At 33.3% G+C, this 12,319-nt stretch overlaps 1 protein-coding gene across 1 annotated transcript in view; it reads right to left on the minus strand.

Annotated features, from left to right (window-relative positions):
• Nucleotides 1-2,843: 2,843 nt before the first annotated feature.
• SP3 (Sp3 transcription factor) overlaps nt 2,844-12,319 on the minus strand; it is a 57,400-nt gene continuing 47,924 nt past the window's right edge. The window contains 2 exon segments of the mRNA XM_032355976.1: nt 2,844-4,604; nt 7,959-8,155. Of these exon segments, the coding sequence (XP_032211867.1) occupies nt 4,288-4,604; nt 7,959-8,155 (514 nt within the window). The 3' untranslated portion in view covers nt 2,844-4,287.

The following is a 12,319-nucleotide window of genomic DNA, read 5'->3' on the forward strand; positions in this document are numbered from 1 at the left end:
TTACCACCAAATGTTAACAAAATATGCTATACTTCTTGTCCCCAAAGCCTCTTCTCCTGTGCCCTCAACCAGTCTTTTACCCAAATACTCTCATCAACTGCTTACAAAGATCAGCAGGCAACTCCACATTGCCAAAACCAATAGCCTTTTCTTGCTTTTCACCTGACTTAACCTCTTCATTGTACTGAATGTTCACCACTGCCGTGACACCTTCTATGGTTTCTCACAGCCTCCTTGATGATTCCCTTTTCTCCCCCAGTTCCATAAGCACAACCGTGTTCCAAGATTCAGACTTTAGATCAAACATCCCCATGTAGTGTTTGAACAACCTGGATTTGAATGAGAGCTAATGTGCATTCTTCTAAGACCTAGGATTCTGAAAAGTTTTAGGAATCACTGGTAAAGATTAAATTCTCAGCTCCTTTGCAATTTGACCACCCTCCTCCAACTCTCACAAATTCCCCTACCATCCATAACAAACTATACTGTACCTTTGCAGATGCCATTTCTCTGCCCGACTTTCCCAGATTTCTCCATGCAGAATTTCCCTCCTCTACATTTCTAGAGCACTTTGCATCTGCTGCTAGTATATATTTACCACAATGTATTTGATTATATACAAATCTGTCCAAACAAAGGACCAAATCAGTATCTTTGTGTCTCCAACACTAGGGGAGGTGATTTCACTAAAATACCAAATCTTGTTCCCAAGATATCAACCAACTTGTTTTGTGCTCATTATCAGACAACAAAAAGACTTACTACTCATTTATGACAAAAAGTTTTAAACATACTATTTAGTGAAACAAATAGTTCTTTTACACTGAAAACAATTCTTAACAACTTAATTAAAACTAAAAACCACATTGTCTGATAGGGTAGCACAACCAACACATCAACTTACATATTTTAAACCTAATGTTATTAGTAATAATAATCACAAATTTTGAAAAAAATATTGACAAGATTTTTAATAAAACAAACACTTCGGGATCATGAGAGTAGTATTAGGATCTGAATAATTAAGATACTAAGATGCTTGCTCTTTTTAAGTGATTCTAATTCAGGAGTGTTTATCAGAGCCACTTAACGAGTGATTACAAAACACATATATATTCTCCATCCCCAGAAATGCAGAGTTTAGTAGGTCAAGAATGCAGGGAGACCTGTGGATGTTTTTCAATGTTCCCAGCATTTTATCATAAACAATATTGGCTAAGCATTATTTTCTACGAATTATGTCTGACATGCCTTCAATTTATGCATACACGTATTTTCACTATTTAAGCATTTTCACTACTTTGATATATCTTAAGCATTTTTTCCACTGTTTTGCTCAGTCACTTACAGGGCACCTGACTTTTTGCAATAGGTATGTGTATTCCTTTAAAGTTTAATGTGCTTTTTGGTTAACTGAATTACTTCTCAAAGTCATCAAGTCTCAAGATACAGAAATCTTAAGTGATACTTTCTTTAAGGTATTCAGAGTATAGACATCTAGTTTACTAGATGAGTATGTTCTGATAAACAGGAATTTTATGTGAGTACACTGCATACGCACTCTAGCCTTCATGAAAGCAAAGCAACTGATGAAGCACCTATTAAAGTGTATCCTTGCACTAATATACTCAATACTAGGATTCTGTAATTAGAAAAAAATCAATGTATCAATATATTCAGCATTTTTATTTACAAAAATAGAAATATTTGAAATCACCTAGGCTGAGGCTGAATACTGATTTTTTGCTTAGGCAAAGATTCAAAGCTCACAGACATATTCCTAGTGGGCACTCTAAAATCCAAAAACTTACTTATATAATTTTTGGAACTACTTACTTTCTTCATTGTATTCATGCTCTAAGAACTGATAAAATATGCATGGAAGCTCATGGATCAAAAACACTCTTATAAACATACCGTAAAATTTCAGTATTATTTTAAATCATCTCTTCTATCACACTCTAAAAAGATTTTTAATCTCCTGACTTAATGGATATTTTGCTCAAGTGAGCAACCCTTTCACATAATCTTCTTCACACATCCTCAATAATGAAAAAATTCTAAATATTACCTGGAGTTTAAAGATTCAAATTCTAATCCTTGTAACTTCAAAATAATTGTACATTCCATTAGTTTCTATAATTCAAGTAATACTTCCTATTGCACATCACAAGCTAAAGTCTCATATTTAGGAAAACTTTGCCTGTTTTTATGTGTATCTAGAGCTGTCCCATGCATTCAAAGATATTACTGACAGTGTCAGATTGGGCCTGGAAAACAGACAATGGAAATCTTAATCTCTACCCTCACTGTACACATGTGCAAAGTAACTGGACTTTTAATTTTAGAATATCTAAGATACAGTTATTGTTAACTTCTCCCTTCCTCTTACTCTGCTTTATCATTAGACATACACAAACCCAAAACATAACCTTCAAATAGTTCTTGCCATGATTTACCAAAACATGTTACCATTTTCAAGAACTGTCATGTAAATTCAAGTTTTTAATAAATCAAAATATTCTGCACTGCTTTAAAAGGGGAAACAAAAATCAAGGTTTGCAAAATGATACTATTACAACTAACATGAATCAGTGTGAACTTAAGAGTTAAAAGATGCTTTTTGAAAGTTTTACTTAATAATTAAATCATTCTCAGGTGAAAAATTAGTAATTTGCTAGTGCCTCTACTCTTACCTTTCCAAGTAAATATACCTGCTCACAATAATTTTAGTGTTTGAAATCAAGAATCTGTGAATAAAAGGCTAAGATGAAGAAAATAAACCAGATTTTTCTTACCCCATACCACTGCAAATATTTTAAATGCATAGGAATACAACAAACTCAAAAGAAAAAAAATAGTGTTTTATTAACTACCACACTGTTATAATACACTTTAAACGTACAATAAGGTAGCCTTTAAATTTGAGGTGGTCTTAAGAATAACAAATGAACAGAATTCCAAATTTTTGAAATAGGTGAACTGCTGCAGTTATAGGTATACATTTAGGAAAATTGTATAGCTCTTACAAGACCAGCAATGAAACTTTATTTTGTACATTTTTTTTAATAATTGAAAATATAAACAATAATTAAAAAATAAAAAGAAAATACAGCATAATAAAAAACATACATTTCTCAATTAAATGTACTGGATACATATAAATTTAAAGGGAAGAAGCAAAAAAGGAAAATGGTTGATATTTAAGTGCAGACTGACTACCTAGACAAAAAAAAAAAAAGAGAGAGAGAGAGAGAGACTTAAAAAAATATCATAAACCTCTAGTTTTCTATGACTAATATCCATATGGTTGGAGTATCGTCACTATGGAAGTGATTTTGTTATGTTTGCATATGTTATACTTTACTGGTAATTTACATGATGGCTTTTAAGGCCCTGGCAGACATATGGTTTTTGGAAACAAGATTGGATAAAAAAATCACTGCTAAGACGCAATACACCTTATTTTTTTGGTCCTCCAATATTCAAGAAAAGGGATAATTCACTGTAACATTTTCTTACCACCCAAATGCCTCAACCTATACATTTTAAACTTTTTTTTTTAAACATTGGTTATATTGCCCAACTTCGTTATTGAAAGAATATTAACAAGACATTATTTTGGCAAATTAAATCTTAAACATGGCTTTTCAACAGGATTTAAAAGGTGACTATCCCTAGAGTTCCATGTTAAAATGTAGTTTTCAAAATCTTACAAGAGTAATGCTTAAAATATTGTACATAGTTAACCTAATTAAAATAATTAGCTTCAAAATGACAAATTGATAAGCTAAGTAAAGCCTACACTATGTAACATTTGCTTGGAAACTTGATTTGTCAGTTATGCATAATAAAAATTCCAGTCATCAAGAAAATTACAAAAATTTTTTTTTATCATAACATGATTTCTTTCACCCACCAACTTTTTTTTATCTTACAATAGATAAATACCAACATGTTCTCATTTTTACACTAAACCACACAGGATTGATGCATTTGGTTAGACTACCATTCGCATTGTTAAATTCAATTTTCTCTTTATATAACTTGGTAAAATTTCATTTCTTCTAGATTCCAAAAGTACCTACAAAACCCATGCAATTTTACCATTTTTAATATACTATGGAATATCATACAAAGTAAGGCATTTCAGTGTCATGTATAACCAAGTTACTGTCAATCCAAAAATTTTTGCACATCAATAAAAAGATATCTAAGAACTTAGGAACAATATTCTTCTCACTACTGTATAAAAATAACCACAATGAATAAGTATTTGTGTAATATTTACTCCATTGTCTCATTTCCAGAAACTGTGACAAGCTGTAAAGGTATTTCAGTGTTGGTAAGGATATCTTGATTGCTGGTGGTGGAAGTATTAACAGTTCCTATCCCTGAAACAGAACCTTGTTGAATATTTGCAAGGATAAGTGTTGTTCCTCCTGCAGTAATCAAAGTATCATCTCGTGCAGCTTCCACAGATGCCAGCACTGTACTGCTAGAGTGAATACCTTTTTTATTCTGATGTGTTTTAATATGTTTGGCAAGGTGGTCACTTCTCATAAAGCGTTTTGAACATTCTGGACAAACAAATTTCTTCTCACCTGTTAAAAAAAAAATTGTTACTCAATTTTTAAAATTCAACAGTAATATACTGATCCTCTGCTGAGAAAGCAAGCCAACCTAACTTGACAGCTAGGGACAGGAAGGAGAGTAATTAAAACTGCATTAGTTTCGTTAGCTGCCTTTTCAAGATTTCTCTCCTAGATTATTTTTCCTCAAAATAAATCTGTCATCTTTACTTTTCAATGAAAAGCAATCTTCAAACATTATAAACTGATACTCCAATTAGACTTTAATATTTCAAATATGCCAATAGTTTGTTTTGAAACATCTGTTACAAGATACCATACAGCTAAAAAATGACCATCCGACCATACTTCTTTAAAGAGTAGACTATTTTTTTGGTTTTGTTCTTGTTTTTAAGATTTTATTCAATTTTCAGAGAAAGAGAATGCAAGCAGGGGGCAGGGCAGGCAGAGCAGGCGGACAGAGAAGTAGGCTTCCTAATCAGCAAGGATGGCTGGTTGCAGGACTCGATCCCCAGAACCTGGGATCCTGACCTGAGGTGAAGGCAGCCACCCAGACATTCCAAGAGCATACTGTTTTAAGCTATATTTAAGATACTAACATGTTAAATCCATGATACTAAACCTTCAACTCTTAAATGTGAATTCAAGTAACTACGCAGAGTACTTCTAGATTAGCAAAAACACAAGCTTGAGGTCCATTAAGAATGAGTAATCCCAGGAATAATGGAGATAGCTAGATGACTTGACTTAGTCAAGAGCAAGCCTAACATATCATGACAATAAAGTTAATTTAGGACCCTGATGCCTAAATATACTTCCCAGCATGAGTAAAATAGATTTTTTAAATACAAAAAACAGCCTGAAAGTCTAATTAAAAAGTCAAAGACCTACTATGTAAGAGAATTGCTGAAAGACAGAAACCAAAAGGCCAATCTAAAGGGAATCCAGAGAGGAATCATTCAATAAACAAGTCTTACAATTTCCTTAATTAATTTATTTCAAAATTCTAACCTATCTCGTTCTAGCACCTCCACCCTAAGTAGGTCCTCACCAGACTTCACGTCTGATCTATGCTCTGACGACACCTTAAGTCATTCCCTCTCCAATCCAATAAATCAATGCCAGACAAATCTTTAAATGCCAACTTGTATTACGGTGTAAAACTCCATTATACTAAGTGGTATGGTAATAACTTGCAGATAAATAAATAGTTTAAATTCTCTATTGCCTAACTTAAAACGCCCTCTATATGGCTCAATCCACTTATTAATAGAAATGTGCTATATAGAATCTCATTTTCACTTATGGCAAATGGTCTTTTACCTCTTCTATTCACGTACCATTCTATTCTTCTACGAAATTATTTCCCAAAGTTTCTCTTGGAATCAATCCTGAAAGATGCTCCATGGAAAATGGCACAACAATCAGAGGAGGGTGGGAAATGCTACGCATACTACATCTCTCCCCACTTAGAGATCCTGTCTTGTTAACGTTCAATTAAAGGTCCTAAGAGGTGCTACCTCGAAGGTACATGTAGTGACCCTGTTTAACCAAGTGTTTCCCACATTTATTTGATCAGACTTCTTTTCCTTTTACATTATTCCTTTTTATAACCTGCTGATCAAATTCCACAGAGGAAAATTCTGTTATCAGGCCATCTTAAAGTCTACTATCCCAGCCCACTGCCCAACAATGCCTTATTATCCCAAGCAATAATGATCTCTGCCTCTGAGCATACTTTATCTACTTTCTTACATTATTTGTTGCAGTTTCAAACAGTTTAATAAACTCATCTACCTACCTAACAAGTGAGACAGAAAATAAAACAAGTAGAACATGTAATATATATACTACTACATACTTGGCAGGTTGTTTTATATATTTAAAGACAATGTAGGAGGTGTGAAAGCGGAGTCAGAGACAGCATATTTGCCTAATCTAACAGAGAATCTAGATTTGAATCCAGATCTAGGGGACTTCAAAACCAATACTATCTTTCTTTTTACCACGCTTCTTCCTTCTAAGCTCTCTAGTGACTGTAAGTATGTATTTTTCAATCCTTCAGTGTTGAGCATAGACTGATAACACCCTTTACCATTACAAGGTAGAAGGAGAAAACTATCTCTAAGATATATTAACTTGGGGTTTAGTTTGGGTCATCGCTAGGCTCATTTCATATAACCACACATATGGTATAAAACAAATCAAAGAGAGTCTTTCCATCAATAACACCTTGATTATTCCTCAATGCAATATTTTTTGCTTACTTCACAGATATTAAAACGAGAAAAGGTGAAATGATTGAGTTTGTCAGAAAAAAAAAGGATTTATTCTTTATTGTAGTACTGAAAAAGAATAATTTAAGAAAGGTTGAGTAAAAGCAGAGGGGCGCCTGAGTGGTGCAGCCAGTTAAGTGGCCAACTCTTGGTTTCAGGTCAGGTCATGACTTCAGGGTCACGAGATCCACCCTACAGCTGACTCTGCACTGAGCCCAAGTCTGGCTCTGTGCTCAGAGAGGAGTCTGCTTAAGACCCTCTCTCTGTCTCCCTCTGACCCTTCCTACTCTCGAAAATAAATAAATAAATCTTTAAATTGTTAACATAATAAACAAGAATAACATAAATGTGGCTTAAGACATTCAACAATGTTAAAGCAAAACAAAAAAAAGTGAACTAAGAAAGGGGGAAAAAGCTAGCCTGAGTCCACATAAAATAAAATGTTATTTTACAAGGTAAGCCATGTAGGCTTATTTGGAATTACTGTTTTTTTCTTTTCTTTTAGATTTTATTTATTTGACAGAGAGAGAGAGAGCAAGCGAGCGCACAAGTAAGGGGAGTGGCAAGCGGAGGAAGGGGGAAAAGGAGGCTCCACACTGAGCAGGGAGCCCGGCGTGGGGCTTGGTGCCAGAACCCTGGGATCATGAACTGAGGCAAACAAAGGCAGACGCTTAAAGAATTAGCCACACAGGAGCCCGGAATTATTGTTTTTTAAATTGGTGTTGCTGAAGATAAAAACTGGATGTAACTGATCGTATTTTAAAAGATCTAGATCATGGGGCACCTGGGTGGCTCAGTGGGTTAAAGCCTCTGCCTTCAGCTCAGGTCATGATCCCAGGGTCCTGGGATTGAGCCCCGCATCACATCGGGCTCTCTGCTCAGCAGGAAGCCTGCTTCCCCCTCTCTCCCTGCCTGCCTCTCTGCCTGCCTGTGATCTCAGTCTGTTAAATAAATATATAAAATCTTTATTAAAAAAAAAAAAAAAATGATCCAGATCAGTAAGGTATGCTCTTTTAAAAAAACCTTCAAGGTAGTACGCAGCCATAAGCATGTAGCCATTTTTGTCTGTTTAAAATTAAATGTTAGTAACCTGTGTGTGTTCTTCTGTGCCTCTGTAATTCATCACTTCGAGTAAATCTTTTACCACAGAACATCCAGTTACAAACAAAAGGGCGCTCCCCAGAATGCCAACGCAGATGAGCTCTCAGATGTGAGGTCTTCCCATAGACTTTACCACATCCTGGTATATGACAAATGTGTTGCTTCTTTTTCCCAAGATTGGTACCTCTAAAAAACACACAAAGAATAATATATCTTTATATGAAAATATCCAAATAAACATTACCATACCAAACAAACATTACCATATTATATATTCCTGTGTTGAATTTCAAATAGAAGACATCACCATGAGGTCAATCAGAAACCAAGACTATTTAAAATCAATTTAATAAAAACTTACATGTCTCAAACATGTAAGTATTACATACTAATTTTACTTCAGAATTATGTGATTGCTGTCTAAATGTAAATATGCTCAAGAATTACATAATTTAAAAGGACATTTCATATAGAATTCATAAATAAAGCTATTATTCTGTCAGAACCATTCACAAACTTGATGCATAGGCCCAATCCACATTAAATTAGTTATATAAGAAACTAAATGGTCTATTCAAAGCCATGATGTCAGCTAACTTAAAAATTAAATTAAAACCACGAAATGACTGCATAACTCATCACAGGTACAATAAAAAAAACAATAGGCACCTAAACAGACTTTAACATAACTTAAGCATATTTATTCATATATTTGTATAGCCACACCCTGAGTATACAATGACTTGGGGAAAAATCAAAGGAAAAAATCTAGACAAAGCTATTATCTCAACTCCCTTAGCACTGTATGAAATAAATATAAATGAAAATTATCTTTACAATTAAAATTCCCTCCATATTAACCATGCAAAGATACCCCTTATTACATATCAGTGATAGAATAAAAATACAGTTCTCCACAGTGCAAAACTTGACATTTGTTACATTTTAGTATTTGATACCAAGAACAAGGTTTGGGGGATATGTGCTTATTAGATGAATGAACACAAGTATTTTGGCCTAAGCAAGAAGAAAACTTTCTTGATTCCAGAACTGATATTCAAGTAAGTATTAAACAGCACAGAAAATGTCGTTACTCAAGCTCTAAAACAAAACAAAACAAATTAGGCTATTTACCGAATAAAAATAAATGAGTTTATAAAACATGACATTTTAGACTCACTGACTGTCAAAATCATATACACTTTGCAATATTTCTCTGAGATTTAAAAAAGGTACATTTAAGACCCCCGACTTCCCCTCCTCCCCCAATCTCAGTCTAGGTATAGCCTATAAACTTTCCATAAGCCTGCAAATCCTCCTTTATATATCATACCTATCGTTTTTCAAATTTTACTGGAAAAATGCATATTTCCCCACATTTATATTTTAATGTACTCACACTCAGTAGCATGTGAAATTGCCATAGGACAAACAGTGCTAAACGGTGCAGTGCTGGCTGTTAGATGCCATAGGTGTTCTGAACAGGGAGACATCAATGTGGGCTCCAGTAGTTAGAGAAGGCTTCGTGGAAGAGGTGGGTAGGATTTAGATAGAAAGGAGGGAAGGCATTCCAGGCAGAGGAATAGCATAAGTAAAGACAAGGAGGAGTCATGCTGTTGTCTTAAGGGCAAGGATGTCATAATCTAACACAATTCTAGTTTCTGCTCCAGTCCACCCCCAATTTCTACAACTCTCTTCCAAGAGCTGAGTTGAGTCAAACAGGTTTTTCTGGCTCACCTGCCAAAGTATTAACCAAAGCCAGTATTTCCATTTAATTTAGCTTTTAAAATTTAATTTATTCCCAAACAGCCCTAAGAAAAAGAGCAATGTTTGTGATTATTGGTGTACAAAACGATTTTACATATTGTGTTCACCATAGCAATTTCACAGAGAACCCAATTCACTTCACTCTTGTACCCATGGCTTCTTGCCTCAATGCTAAGCATACCACTTGAGTGAATTGATGTGCTTTTATAAACTCAAAAGTGCTATTTTACTAACTTAGCAAAATTTGGCTTAAGAGCACTAACAAAGCACAAGATTGTAACAAATTACAGTAATGAATCTGGGTTCTCGAAGAACCAACACTCCCAGGAAAGTTATTTTCAACTGAATCATAAGAAACAGAAATACTATTGAAAATGGGATCGGCATCTAGGAAAAAAAAAATGGGGGACAGGGACGCACACAAATATATGTAATGTAAAGGAAAAGCCCAATACCCGGGTCCAAGTTTCTATTTAAAAAGGAAATTTTATTCAAGAAAATCTAGATATGCTAGATATGGATTTATGCCATATGATACAAAGGAAGAGAACTGATTTTCTCAACAAATAAAAAGGTAATAACAGATATGGCTGTAAGTTTTCTTCTTGATTTGCATAATCAGACCACTAAAACCTACTATATAATCTAGAAAAAACAATTTTAAGTTTCTATTCCTGATTGCCTAAACTTGTTCTCAGTAATTTAACAATGCCAAGACAGAGTGACGCAGAATAAATAAAGCTAATTCTCAGTATGGGAATTAAGAAAAGGTAAGTACATCAAATACTTTCTTTTGCTTGGGATGGGAGAAATGAGACACCAACTGAAATGCTGACAAAGAAGAAAATTTTTTAAATATGGATTGATGTTTAATCCACACAAAACCCACATAACAATAATGCCTTTAGACTTGACTTTACTTTATTAAAATTGTCTCTCCCACTAGAGTAAAAGGTTTCTAAAGGCTGGTTCTGCTTAATAAATACTGGTTAAATGAACAGACGAATATCATTTTTAAATATTTTATATTTTATAATATAAATAGAAAATATATTAATTATATTTTATACCTTTTGTCCTCTGGAGATGCCACTTTATACATACATGTATATACATATATATACATACATATACATATATACACACATATATATATTTAGACATACACATATATATGTGTATATATACATATAAAGAATATGGCTGAGGGGAAAAGGCCAATATTCTAAAATTTTTAAAGTACTGCTATTTCCCCTTTGCAGAACACTCTGAAATATGCTAGATTTACTATATGCTATGCGTCTATTAATTAGAAGCTGCAACTGCCAATGATACAATTGTGCCTGTCATGTATGCTAGCTGAAGTCTGTTCAAATGAGCTCTAAGAAATAATATAGTTTTTTCTTAAGAACTTCAACTTTGATTGCTTAGAATAAGTAAGTTTTTTAAAAAAACAAACTCACAAAAGTTCTAGGGGAGAAAAAAGTTAAGTCTCCTTATAAGGTATTTCATAAAAACTGACCAACTAAAAATTTTGTGCATAAAACAAAGTTTGCAAAATTTAAGTGATGGAACTCTTCTTTTACTTGTGTTAACAATGCATTATGCAAACCACTGACAAAGTTGAAAGACAGTGTAAAACTAGGAAAAAAAAAACTGCATATATGACAGTTAAACACACAAGTTGGTTAACAGATTAACAAAAGACAAATAATTCACAAAAGAAATTTTTAAATGTTAAAATAACATACCAAAAAATGAATCTCACAACATAACAAAAAATATACTAAATGAAACAATAATGAGGAATTATTTTTCATCTGTCAGACTTTAAAAGGTTATTTAAAAATGTGAAATCCATTATTGGCAAGGGTGTGGGAAAGCAGATACTTTCATACACCATGGGAAGGAATGTAAGCTGATACAGATAGAAAGACAATTCCCTCTGATCCAACAATTTCATTTCTGTCAACTTACACTGATGTAGTAATCAGGCAAATGTGCAAAAATGTATGTGTCAGGATTGGCATGACAATAACAAACTCTCAAAAAAGATGTTAAATTCTTATGCATCCATACAGTAACAGAAGAGCCATTAAAAAATTGATGTAGACTCTATACAGTCTTGGAAATATGGTCACAAAAATTTTCAAAATAAGAGCGGACATGTAAAACAGAAAGAATAAGATGATTCTACTTTAAAAGATACGTAAAGTGTGAAAGATATATAAAAAAATGTTATAATGGTTTTCTTGATATGGGATAGAAGTTTGGTATTCTTTTAATATAAAATTCAATGTTTCTCAAGTTTTACGAGCATATTTTAGTTTAATAAAAACCAATCTAAAGGATTTTCATTTTTAATAAAATGAACAGTAAAACACTGGCCAGACTCTGACCCTCAATTAGATTTGACTTTCATGAACTATTTATCTTGGAAATTATTGTAAATATGAGAGTAAATTTCAGAAAAGTTATCATCTAATCAAAATTCCACATTTACTTATTTAAACTGACCAAAACATTTCAAAGAATAAATAATATTTCAAACAATTAAAATAATTACCAATACATACATATACC

Source organism: Mustela erminea, chromosome 8, assembly GCF_009829155.1.
Source record: "Mustela erminea isolate mMusErm1 chromosome 8, mMusErm1.Pri, whole genome shotgun sequence".
Taxonomy (NCBI): domain Eukaryota; kingdom Metazoa; phylum Chordata; class Mammalia; order Carnivora; family Mustelidae; genus Mustela; species Mustela erminea.